This window comes from Hylobates moloch, unplaced genomic scaffold, assembly GCF_009828535.3.
Source record: "Hylobates moloch isolate HMO894 unplaced genomic scaffold, HMol_V3 SCAFFOLD_5, whole genome shotgun sequence".
Classification (NCBI taxonomy): Eukaryota; Metazoa; Chordata; class Mammalia; order Primates; family Hylobatidae; genus Hylobates; species Hylobates moloch.
The window spans coordinates 119,196,906-119,211,093 of record NW_026652280.1 but is presented as its reverse complement, the minus strand read 5'-3'; the positions used below and the strand labels follow the sequence as shown (position 1 = coordinate 119,211,093).

The 14,188-nt window shown below is 38.0% G+C and overlaps 1 protein-coding gene across 2 annotated transcripts in view; it reads right to left on the bottom strand.

Annotated features, from left to right (window-relative positions):
* SLC25A24 (solute carrier family 25 member 24) overlaps positions 1–14,188 on the bottom strand; it is a 69,834-nt gene that overhangs the window by 40,180 nt on the left and 15,466 nt on the right. For both annotated transcript variants that reach the window (XM_032155199.2, XM_032155200.2), the window contains exon 3: positions 11,463–11,550. In XM_032155199.2, the coding sequence (XP_032011090.1) occupies positions 11,463–11,550 (88 nt within the window). The remainder of the gene's footprint in view (positions 1–11,462; positions 11,551–14,188) is intronic.

Below are 14,188 nucleotides of genomic sequence, written 5' to 3'. Positions count from 1 at the left end.
GGTCCTGTCTGGTAGAAGGAAAACTAACAAACAGAAAGGACATCTACACCAAAAACCCATCTGTACATCACCATCATCAAAGTCCAAAAGTAGATAAAACCACAAAGATGGGGAAAAAACAGAGCAGAAAAACTGGAAACTCTAAAAAGCAGAGCACCTCTCCTCCTCCAAAGGAATGCAGTTCCTCACCAGCAACAGAACAAAGCTGGACGGAGAATGACTTTGACGAGTTGAGAGAAGAAGGCTTCAGACGATCAAACTACTCCGAGCTACGGGAGGAAATTCAAAACAATGGCAAAGAAGTTAAAAACTTAAAAAAAAAAAAAATAGACGAATGGATAACTAGAATACTCAATGCAGAGAAGGGCTTAAAGGAGCTGATGGAGCTGAAAGCCAAGTATCGAGAACTACGCAAAGATTGCAGAAGCCTCGGTAGCCGATGCGATCAACTGAAAGAAAGGGTATCAGTGATGGAAGATGAAATGAATGAAATGAAGAGAGAAGGGAAGTTTAGAGAAAAAAGAATAAAAAGAAACAAACAAAGCCTCCAAGAAATATAGGACTATGTGAAAAGACCAAACCTATGTCTGATTGGTGTACCTGAAAGTGACAGGGAGAATGGAACCAAGTTGGAAAACACTCTGCAAGATATTTTCCAGGAGAACTTCCCCAATCTAGCATGACAGGCCAACATTCAGATTCAGGAAATACAGAGAACGCCACAAAGATACTCCTCAAGAAGAGGAACTCCAAGACACATAATTGTCAGATTCACCAAAGTTGAAATGAAGGAAAAAATGTTAAGGGCAGCCAGAGAGAAAGGTCGGGTTACCCACAAAGGGAAGCCCATCAGACTAACAGCTGATCTCTCGGCAGAAACTCTACAAGCCAGAAGAGAGTGGGGGCCGATATTCAACACTCTTAAAGAAAAGAATTTTCAACCCACAATTTCATATCCAGCCAAATTAAGCTTCATAAATGAAGGAGAAATAAAATACTTTACAGACAAGCAAATGCCGAGTGATTTTGTCACCACCAGGCCTGCCCTAAAAGAGCTCCTGAAGGAAGCACTAAACATGGAAAGGAACAACCGGTACCAGCCACTGCAAAAACATGTCAAATTGTAAAGACCATCGAGGCTAGGAAGAAACTGCATCAACTAACGAGCAAAATAACCAACTAACATCATAATGACAGGATCAGATTCACACATAACAATATTAACTTTAAATGTAAATGGGTTAAATGCTCCAATTAAAAGACACAGACTGGCAAACTGGATAAGGAGTCAGGACCCATCAGTGTGCTGTATTCAGGAAACCCATCTCACATGCAGAGACACACACAGACTCAAAATAAAGGGATGGAGGAAGATCTGTCAAGCAAATGGAAAACAAAAAAAGGCAGGGGTTGCAATCCTAGTCTCTGATAAAACAGACTTTAAACCAACAAAGATCAAAGAGACAAAGAAGGCCATTACATAATGGTAAAGGGATCAATTCAACAAGAAGAGCTAACTATCCTAAATATATATGCACCCAATACAGGAGCACTCAGATTCATAAAGCAAGTCCTGAGTGACCTACAAAGGGACTTAAACTCCCACACAATAATAATGGGAGATTTTAACACCCCACTGTCAACATTAGACAGATCAACGAGACAGAAAGTTAACAAGGATATCCAGGATTTGAACTCAGCTCTGCACAAAGTGGACCTAATAGACATCTACAGAACTCTCCACCCCAAATCAACAGAATATACATTTTTTTCAGCACCACACCGCACTTACTCCAAAATTGACCACATAGTTGCAAGTAAAGCTCTCCTCAGCAAATGTAAAAGAACAGAAATTATAACAAACTGTCTCTCAGACCACAGTGCAATCAAACTAGAACTCAGGATTAAGAAACTCACTCAAAACTGCTCAACTACATGGAAACTGAACAACCTGCTCCTGAATGACTACTGGGTACATAATGAAATGAAGGCAGAAATAAAGATGTTCTTTGAAACCAACGAGAACAAAGACACAACATACCAGAATCTCTGGGACACATTCAAAGCAATGTGTAGAGGGAAATTTATAGCACTAAGTGCCCACAAGAGAAAGCAGGAAAGATCCAAAATTGACACCCTAACATCACAATTAAAAGAACTAGAAAAGCAAGAGCAAACACATTCAAAAGCTAGCAGAAGACTAGAAACAACTAAAATCAGAGCAGAACTGAAGGAAATAGAGACACAAAAAACCCTTCAAAAAATTAATGAATCCAGGAGCTGGTTTTTTGAAAAGATCAACAAAATTGATAGACCGCTAGCAAGACTAATAAAGAAGAAAAGAGAGAAGAATCAAACAGATGCAATATAAAATGAAAAAGGGGATATCACCACCGATCCCACAGAAATACAATCTACCATCAGAGAATACTACAAACACCTCTACACAAATAAACTAGAAAATCTAGAAGAGATGGATAAATTCCTCGACAAATACACCCTCCCAAGACTAAACCAGGAAGAAGTTGAATCTCTAAATAGACCAATAACAGGTTCTGAAATTGTGGCAATAATCAATAGCTTACCAACCAAAAAGAGTCCAGGACCTGATGGATTCACAGCCAAATTCTACCAGAGGTACAAGGAGGAACTGGTACCGTTCCTTCTGAAACTATTCCAATTGATAGAAAAAGAGGGAATCCTCCCTAACACATTTTATGAGGCCAGCATCATCCTGATACCAAAGCCTGGCAGAGATACAACCAAAAAAGAGAATTTCAGACCAATATCCTTGATGAACATTGATGCAAAAATCCTCAATAAAATACTGGCAAACCAAATCCAGCAGCACATCAAAAAGCTTATCCACCATGATCAAGTGGGCTTCATCCCTGGGATGCAAGGCTGGTTCAACATATGCAAATCAATAGATGTAATCCAGCATATAAACAGAACCAAAGACAAAAACCACATGATTATCTCAATAGATGCAGAAAAGGCCTTTGACAAAATTCAACAACGCTTCATGCTAAAAACTCTCAATAAATTAGGTATTGATGGGATGCATCTCAAAATAATAAGAGCTATCTATGACAAACCCACAGCTAATATCATATTGAATGGAGAAAACTGGAAGCATTCCCTTTGAAAACTGGCACAAGACAGGGATGCCCTCTCTCACCACTCCTATTCAACATGGTGCTGGAAGTTCTGGCCAGGGCTATCAGGCAGGAGAAGGAAATAAAGGGTATTCAATTAGGAAAAGAGGAAGTCAAATTGTCCCTGTTTGCAGATGACATGATTGTATATCTAGAAAACCCCATCGTCTCAGCCCAAAATCTCCTTAAGCTGATTAGCAACTTCAGCAAAGTCTCAGGATACAAAATCAATGTACAAAAATCACAAGCATTCTTGTACACCAATCACAGACAAACAGAGAGCCAAATCATGAGTGAACTCCCATTCACAATTGCTTTAAAGAGAATAAAATACCTAGGAATCCAACTTACAAGGGATGTGAAGGACCTCTTCAAGGTGAACGACAAACCACTGCTCAATGAAATAAAAGAGGATACAAACAAATGGAAGAACATTCCATGCTCATGGGTTGGAAGAATCAATATCGTGAAAATGGCCATACTGCCCAAGGTAATTTATAGATTCAATGCCATCCCCATCAAGCTACCAATGACTTTCTTCACAGAATTGGAAAAAACTGCTTTAAAGTTCATATGGAACCAAAAAAGAGCCCGCATCGCCAAGTCAATCCTAAGCCAAAAGAACAAAGCTGGAGGTATCACGCTACCTGACTTCAAACTATACTACAAGGCTACAGTAACCAAAACAGCATGGTACTGCTACCACAATAGAGACATAGATTAATGGAACAGAACAGAGCCCTCAGAAATAATGCTGCATATCTACAACTATATGATCTTTGACAAACCTGACAAAAACAAGAAATGGGGAAAGGATTCCCTATTTAATAAATGGTGCTGGGAAAACTGGCTAGCCATATGTAGAAAGCTGAAACTGGATCCCTTCCTTACACCTTATACAAAAATTAATTCAAGATGGATTAAAGACTTAAATGTTAGACCTAAAACCATTAAAATCCTACAAGAAAACCTAGGCAATACCATTCAGGACATAGGTGTGGGCAACGACTTCATGTCTAAAACACCAAAAGCAATGGCAACAAAAGCCAAAATTGACAAATGGGATCTAATTAAACTAAAGAGCTTCTGCACAGCAAAAGAAACTATCATCAGAGTGAACAGGCAGCCTACAGAATGGGAGAAAATTTTCGCAACCTACTCATCTGACAAAGGGCTAATATCCAGAATCTACAATGAACTCAAACAAATTTACAAGAAAAAAACAAACAACCCCATCAAAAAGTGGGCGAAGGACATGAACAGACACTTCTCAAAAGAAAAAATTTATGCAGCCAAAAGACACATGAAGAAATGCCCATCATCACTGGCCATCAGAGAAATGCAAATCAAAGCCACAATGAGATACCATCTCACACCAGTTAGAATGGCCATCATTAAAAAGTCAGGAAACAACAGGTGCTGGAGAGCATGTGGAGAAATAGGAACACTTTTACACTGTTGGTGGGACTGTAAACTAGTTCAACCATTGTGGAAGTCAGTGTGGCGATTCCTCAGGGATCTAGAACTAAAAATACCATTTGACCCAGCCATCCCATTACTGGGTATATACCCAAAGGACTATAAATCATGCTGCTATAAAGACACATGCACATGTATGTTTATTGAGGCACTATTTACAATAGCAAAGACTTGGAACCAACCCAAATGTCCAACAACGATAGACTGGATTAAGAAAATGTGGCACATATACACCATGGAATACTATGCAGCCATAAAAAATGATGAGTTCATGTCCTTTGTAGGGACATAGATGAAACTGGAAATCATCATTCTCAGTAAACTATCGCAAGGACAAAAAATCAAACACTGCATATTCTCACTCATAGGTGGGAATTGAACAATGAGAACTCATGGACACAGGAAGGGGAACATCACACTACAGGGACTGTTGTGGGGTAGGGGGAGGGGGGAGGGACAGCATTAGGAGATATACCTAATGCTAAATGACGAGTGAATGGGTGCAGCAAACCGACATGGCACATGGATACATATGTAACAAACCTGCACATTTTGCACATGTACCCTAAACCCTAAAGTATAATAATAAAAAAGAAAAAAAAAAAGAAACAGTACCAGTGACCATCCCTAAAGAAACAGAGATGTATGAACTGACAAAGAATTCAAAATAACTGTTTTAAGAAAGCTCAGCAAACTTCAAGAAAATAGAAAGAAACAATTCAATGAAATTAGGAAAACAACCAGTGACCACAATGAGAAAGGTAATAAAGAGATTGAAATAATAAAAGAAAAAATCAAACAGAAATCATGGGGCTGAAAAATACAATGAACAAAATTAAAATGCAATATGGGAGCATCAACTGCAGAAGTGATCAAGAAGAAGAAAGAAACTATGAACTCAAAGACAGGTTATTTGAAAATACACAGAGGAGAAAGAAGAATGAAAATGAATGAAGAAAGCTTACAAGATTTATGGAACAGCATCAAAAGAGCAAAGTTTTGAGTCACAGGAGTTAAAGAAGGAGAAAAGGAAGATAAAAAGGGTAAAAAGCTTAATTAAAGAAACAGTAACAGAAAATTTTCCAAACCTGGAGAAAGAGGTAAATATCTACATCCAGAAAAAGTCAAAGGTCTCTAATCAGATTCAATCCAAACAAGACTACCTCAAGACATATTATAATCAAACTATCAAAAATCAAAGACGATGAGAGGATCCTGAAAACAGCAAGAGATAAGAAGCAAATAACATATAAGAGAGTCCCAATATGGTTGGAAACAGACTTGTCAGCAGAGAACTAACAAGTCGGGAGAGAAAGGGATGATATATTCAAAGTGTTCAAGGAGAAGAATACCAAACAAGAGTAATGTACCCAGCAAAGCGTCCTTCAGAAATGAAGGAGAGATACTTTCCCAGACAAACAATAGCTGAGGGAGATAATCATGACCACACCTATTTTATAAGAAATGTAAAAGGAGTTCCTCAAGCTGAAAGAAAAAGATGCTAACACAAAAACATCTGAAAGTATAAAACTGACTGATAAAAGAAAGTACACAGGTAAATTCAAAATACTCTCTAACACTGTAATGATGGTATGAAAATCACTTATAGCTATAGAAGGAAAGATAAAAGAGAAAACTATTAAAAGTAATAATAGCTACAATAATTTGTTAAGGGATACGCAATATGAAAAAATGTAAACTGTGACATCAGAAATTCAAAATGTCAGGGGATTAAGTAAAAGTGTAGATTTTTTTTGTTTGGGGGGGTTTTGCAATAAAAATTAAGTTATCAAGTTAAAATAAACTATTATAACTCTTAAGATATTTTTTGTAACCTCTTGGTAACCACAAACCAAAAACCAATAGGAGATACAGAAAAAATAAAAAGCAAGAAATCAAAACATACCACTAGAGAAACTCACTTAACCACAAAAAAAGACAGCAAGAGAGGAAGAAAAGAATAAAGGATCTACAAAAGAACCATGAAACAATAAGCAAAATGGCAGTACAAAGTCCTTACTTATCAATAATTACCTTGAACATGAATGGATTAAATTATCCAATCAAAAAACATAGTGTCTGAGTGGATAAAAAAAACTAGATCCAACTATTTGCTGCCCATGACAGACTCATTTCATCTGTAAAAATACACACAGACCGATGGTGAAGGAATGGAAAAAGATATTCCATGGAAACAGAAACCAAAAGAGAGCAGGAGTAACTCTACTTGTATCATATAAAACAAACTTTAAGTCAGAAATTGTAAAGGAGAAACAAAGTTCCTATATAATGATAAAAGGGTCAATTCAATAAGACGATATAACAATAAGTTATATGAAGGCACTTTTACTCCAGTCCTCCCATTTTGAATTTTCAATCTCACAATTTATATATTTTATACTGCATATCCCTTAATGAATTATGTAGCTACTGGTTTTTATAAACATATATGAACCCAACATCAGAGCACCTAAAGATAAATACCAAACATTGGCTGGGCGTGGTGGCTCATGCCTGTAATCCCAGCACTTTGGGAGGCCAAGGCGGAAGGATCATGAAGTCAAGAGATCGAGACCATCCTGGCCAACATGGTGAAACCCCGTCTTTACTAAAAATACAAAAATTAGCTGGGCGTGGTGGCACGTGCCTGTAGCCCCAGCTACTTGCGAGGCTGAGGCAGGAGAATCGCTTGAACCGTGAGGCGGGGGCTGCAGTGAGCTGAGACCCTGCCCCTGCACTCCAGCCTGGCAACAGAGCGAGACTCCGTCTCAAAAACAACAACAACAACAACAACAACAACAACAAAGAAAAGAAAAGAAAAACCATTAATACGTCTGAAAGGAGAGATAGACTGCAATACAGCAATAGTAGGGGACTTCAACACCCTACCTTCAGCAATGCACATATCCTCTCAACAGAAAATCAGTAAGAAACATCAGACTTAAACTATACTCTAGAACAAATGGACAGATCAGACATAAAATATTTCACCTAAGGGCAAGAGAATACACATTCTTCTCAACTGCACATGGAACATGCACCAGGGGATATCATATGTTAGGCCACAAAACAAGTCTTAACAAATTTAAGCAGAATGAATCATATCAAGTTTCTTTTTTTTTGACTGCAATAATAAAAAACTAGAAATCAGGCTGGGCGCGGTGGCTCACGCCTGTAATCCCAGTACTCTGGGAGGCCGAGGCGGGCAGATCACAAGGTCAGAAGATCGAGACCATCCTGGCTAACACAGTGAAACCCCGTCTCTACTAAACATACAAAAAATTAGCCGGGCATGGTGGCGAACGCCTGTAGTCTCAGCTACTCGGGAGGCTGAGGCAGGAGAATGGCGTGAACCTGGGAGGCGGAGCTGGCAGGGAGCCGAGATCGCGCCACTGCACTCCAGCCTGGGTGGCAGAGCTCCGTCTCAAAAAAAAAAAAAAAAAAAAAAAAAAAAAAAACTAGAAATCACTAACAGAGGTGCTTCAGCAAATTCACAAATACACGGAAATTAAACAACATGCTCCTGAATGATTAGTGGGTCAATGAAGAAACTGAAAGCAAAATTCAAAAATTTCCTGAGATGAAAAAAAATGGAAACACATAATACCAAAACCCATGGAACACAGCAAAAGCAGTTTTAAGAGCAAAGTTTATGGCAGTAAACGCCTACATAAAAACAAAAAACCTCAAATAAACAACCAAAAAACCCCAATAGACATTTTTCAAAGACATACAAATGGCCAAAAAGTACAAGAAAAAAAAAGCTCAGTATCACTAATTACCACAGAAATGCAAATAAAAACCACAATGAGCTATCACCTCATACTACACTTAGAATGACTATTACCAAAGAGACAAAAGATAACAAGTGTTGGCAAGTATGTGGAGAAAAGGGAACTTTGGCACCCTGTTGGTGAGGAGGTAAATTAATACAGCCATTATGGAAAGCAGTATGGAGTTCCTTTAAAAATTAAATATAGGGCCAGGCGCAGTGGCTCACGCTTCTAATCCCAGCACTTTGGGAGGCCGAGGCGGGCGGATCACGAGGTCAGGAGATCGAGACCACGGTGAAACCCTGTCTCTACTAAAAATACAAAAAAAATTAGCCGGGCGTGGTGGCGGGCGCCTGTAGTCCCAGCTACTTGGAGAGGCTGAGGCAGGAGAATGGCGTGAACCCAGGAGGTGGAGCTTGCAGTGGGCCGAGATTGCACCACTGCACTCCAGCGTGGGCGACAGAGCCAGACTCCGTCTCAAAAAAAAAAAAAAAAAAAATTAAATATAGAACTACCATATGATCCTGCAATCCCACCACTGTATGTATGTGTGTGTATACATATATATACATATATAAAATGAAATCAATATGTCAAAGAGCCATGTGCATTCCCATGTTCATTATAGCACTATACACAATAGCCAAGATACAGAATCAACCTAAGTGTCCACCAATGCATGAATAGAGAAAATGTGCTATACATATACAATAGAAAACTATTCAGCCACTAAAAAAAGAAGGAAATCCTGTTATTTGTAACAACATGAATGAAACAAGCCAGGTAAAGACAAATAAATACTGCATGATCTCACTCATGTGGAATCAGAAAAAGTTAATTTCATAGAAGCAGAGAGCAGAATACTTGGGAGTGGGGTATGGTTTGTGTTAAAGGACACACAATTTCAGCTTGACACGAGGAATAAGTTGAAGAGCTCCACTATACAACATGAAGACTACAATTGATAATAATAGATTATATTCTTGAAAAATACTAAGAGAATGGAGATGTAAAGTGTTCTCACCACAGAAATCATTAAGTATGAGATGTATCATGTTAATTAGCTAGACTTAGTCACTCCACAATGTATATATACTTCAAAACATCATGTTGTACATGATAAACACATATAATTCTGTCGATTTAAAAATAAATAAATGTTTTAAATCACTGAATTGTATACTTTAGAAAAGTGAATTTATGGTATGTGAATTACATCTCAGTAAAGCTGCCGGCCGGGTGCGGTGGCTCACTCCTGTAATCCCAGCACTTTGGGAGGCCAAGGTGGGCGGATCACCTGATGTCAGGAGTTTGAGACGAGCCTGACCAATATGGTGCAAACCCGTCTCTACTAAAAATAAAAAAAAATAGCCAGGCGTGGTGGCGCATGCCTATAGTCCCAACTACTCAGGAGGCTGAGGCAGGAGAATTGCTTGAACCTGGGAGGCGGAGGTTGCAGTGAGCTGAGATTGCGCCATTGCACTCCAGCCTGGGCAACAGAGCAAGACTCCATCTCAAAAAAAAAAAGTTACCATAAAATATTTATATTAAAAATTGTGTAGCTACTTTTAAATATTCAACCCTCTGCATTATCCTTTGCTATGGACAGAACTGTGTCCCTCCCAAATCCAAATGTTGAGGCCCTAACCCACCGTGTGATTATATCTGGAGATAGCATCTTTAGGGGGTAAAGTCGAATAAAATCATAAGAATGGAACCCTGATCCAACAGGACTATGGCCTTATAATAGAAAGCAAGAGAAAGATCTCTTTCTCTGCCATATGACAATACAGTGAGAAGGGGTCTATCTGCAATCCAGAAAGAGAGCCCTCACTACAACCCAACCATGCTGGCACTCTCATCTTAAACTTCTAGCTCCCAGACCTGTGAAAAACTAGACTTCTATTGTTTAATGCATCCAGCCTATGGTATTTTGTCATGGCAGCTAAGCTAATACTTCTTAGTCTATTCTGAAGCTTGGGCTTAGAATTTGCATTATTCCTAAAGCTATCAAAGAAAATATAGGAATATGATTTCTGGCCTAACAGCCAGGGAAAAGCCCTCACTTTCCTAGAAGAATGTTGACTTTAGAAGCAGAATATTATATGCTGTGTATCTCACTATCCAAATTCTGTTTATCTTCTTTTCATGTTTTAGGTTTTCATTTCCTGAGGAAAGCCCTTCTCATCTAGTACTAACAAAAGTCATTATGTGCTCAGCCTTGGAGACTTTGAGCCTTCCTCTTAGCAGCTGTTCGTAAAAGAAATTACGAAGAGAGAGAAAGGACGAAAATGCTACTGGCACAGATATAAAACGAGATAAATTCAATAACAAAGCCATTTAGAAAGGTTTTTTCGACAATGTGAGGACTGAAAATATTCACAACAATATTAACACAATGTAATTGTCCTTTTCTGTTTTATGTTATCACAAAAAATCAGTTCCTGCCCTGTGTTTGTAGCAACAGAGTATTTGAGAGCACCTGGGCTGCAGAGATTACTGCTCTATCCCGTGAAATAAAACCTTAAGACTATAAAAGTCTGACTTAAATAGTCAAACTGATTGCCCCAGACAATAAGGTTCAAATTTGCATTTCTGTTTTCTGAAAGTTTAAACAGGTATTTCTTTGTTAGCTAGGAGAGCTTAGTAATTTCCCTTTTTTCCAGTCACATCTAGGTTAAATAATGTGATGAATCTGCTGGTTTTCTTAGTTTGAATCAATGAGTTTTACTGTCACATTAGAAACCAAATGGAAAAAAAGTAACACCAAAACTCTTCAGCTCCTCATCTATGGAGTTAAAACCTTACTTCCTGCCATTCCACTATCCTTTGAAGCCTTGAAAGAAAGAGTCCAGTCTGAGCTTACACTTCCCATTCTTACACTTTAGATAAATGTACACATACAAAATGAATGGGAGGAAAAAAGACAAAAAGATCTTGGATATACATAATGAAGACTAGGGAAGTGTTTTAAAGGCACACTTACAAACACAGAGTTCTAATGCAGGATATTAAAGTGAAAGTCAATTGTTGACCAACATGAAGAGCTTACCTTTGAAGAATCAACTCTGCTTGTTGTTCAGAAATAGTCAGACCCAGTGTCTGGAGAGACTGGACAATTTCTGAAGCCTCAATTTTTCCTTTAAAAAAATAAAAAGGGCAAAAAATAAACTCAGAAATGATAAGAACCACAGAAATTATGAATTTCAAGTCTCTCATTTAAGAGAAAGCTTTAAACTGATTAAGGCAAAATTATGCATATAGGTGAGTTATAGATTTGCTTAAATGCCTATCCCAACATCAGTACTAAAAATGTAACAAATACATTAAACAAACACACATTTTTTAAAATTCAGTAATTATAACAGCCTTATAGATAAATAATATTCCTCCAAAGAGACTGACTTCTCAAGTGGCCTTACCAAGTAATGTAATTAAGAAGTAGCAGAACTAAGATCCAAATCAAGATATTCTAACTCTAAGATAAATTCAATTAAAGTAGGATCTATTCATTTAAAAAGTACCTATTTCTACATTTTTAATAAATTACTAGACATTTACTATGCATAACATCATATATGACTGAGTTAAAGAGAAGTAGTAAATGAGGAAATGGAGCTAAAGCACAGACTATTCTTTTAAAAATCTGGCAGTAAAAGGCCGGGCACATTGGCTCACACTTGTAATCCCAGCATTTTGGGAGGCCGAGGTGGGTGGATCACCTGAGGTCAGCAGTTAGAGACCAGTGTGGCCAACATGGCGAAACCCCTTCTCTACTAAAAATACAAAAATTAGCCAGGCATGGTGGCAGGTGCCTGTAATCCCAGCTACTTGGGAGGCTAAGAGAGGAAAATTGCTTGAAGCTGGGAGGCAGCGGTTGCAGTAAGCTGAGATCGTGCCACTGCACTCCAGCCTGGGTGATAGAGTGAGACTCCATCTCAAAAATAAATAAATAAAAATAAAAATCTGGCAGTAAAAATAAGGAAGCAAGGATAAAAGAACAACAAAAGACAGAAAATTTTTAATACTAGGGAAATTAGAGCATGTTTGTAGACAGAAGGAGAATAATCAGAAGACAGGAAGAGAAAACAAAATAAAATAGAAGCAATAAATGTAAGCACTGCTGTATTTCCTTCTAGCAGCTCACAGGCTCATGAGAATCCTAAGACTACTGCACATGAAAAAGAATGAAACAAAACAAAGTAAGAGAGGGTCTGGTGCTGAAGCAGCATAAACAGCTGACTTCTCCAGAAAACGAGGAAGACCAAAATTACTGTTAGTGGTGAAAGGATAGACTTTCTTGGAGAAAGGATCCTGGAGAGATGACAGGATTCTGAGAGAATCCTCCTGGGGAGAGGGAAGGAGCAGCATAAGAATCTGGACCATATAAAGACAGTGAGAGGCAGCATCTGTTAGCAAAGAAATTATGCAAATACCCTTCTGAATATTCTCCCTTAGAACTGCACTCTTAAAGAGATATGGTAAATTCTCATTATTCACAGTAATCATCTTCCATAAAGTTCTATATTCATTGCAAACACTGAATTAGCAAATACCGAACCATTGTTCCTACAGGAAAAACAGGGTTAGGTTCCTGTGAGCCTCTGATTACAACACTTTCATCAACTGATTAATACATAACCTTGTCTTATGTCTGTTTCTGTTTGAAGGCACCTCATTTAATGTGTGCTGTTGATTCACTAACATTGAATTTGGGGCAAAGCTTATCAAATGCATATATTTTCTCCATAATGCATGCCATGGCTTTCTTGCACTTAGGAACACTAGACAGCACTTCAGCACTACCTCTGGGGAACATTTTAAAAAGGAAATTACCAACAGAAATATAAAAATGCAAAAACTGGCACAAAATAGACCTTGAAAGGGATACTTGCTACTTAATAGTATGAGAGCTGAAACAAGAAGGCAGAGTGTTGCCTTATTCTACTAGCTAGGAATGTACATGCTGAGCAACTCAAGTTTTTCACTGCTCTGTGCATGTCCATGAATGCCTGGGAAATTACTGTGAGTATATATTTTGGGGTTACTTTGGGGATAAATTTTATTGAGTAGGCAAATTTGCAAATACAGAATCCCCAAATAATGAGGATCAACTGTATATGTTTTGCATTAAGGAAGTCTGAAAAGTAAAAATATGAACCTATAATGCCACATTGTTTTAAAATATACAAACATGGGAAATTAAGGAAACATTGTGTAGATTTCCTACAAATATACCATCAAAATTTCATCTTTAATTATAGCCTCTGGTTCATTTAGAATTTTATAAAATGAACAATTGATATGTACACAACTTATGTACTGGGATAGTTGACCTCTGATTATCTGGCAATTGATCTTAAGGTAGCTCCATCTCTCAGCTACCGCCTGCCATAACAGCACACAGACAATCTGACCTGCAAGACAATCTGAACTGCAGAGGGTCGATGTTGGAATGAAAGTTTGCAGAGAAGAAAGAAAGCTGAGTTTTGCTAGAAGATTGGACTAAGGCTAGACTTAGGGGCATATATTGTAAGGCTTATGGGCAACAAATGTTCCAATAGTACTACTTTCCAACCCAAACTCAGCTCTTCCTGGCTGAGAGTCACAGATGTGAATAATCTTCAAAACCATTTAGAGTTTAGTTTGTTTGTTTGAAGGAACTTGCTTTGAATTAAACTTTAATATTCAGTGTAAATCAGGGGATGGCAAACTATGACCCTCAAGCCAAATAAGGTGTATTAACTTTCTTTGTAAATAAAGTTTTATTGGAAATCA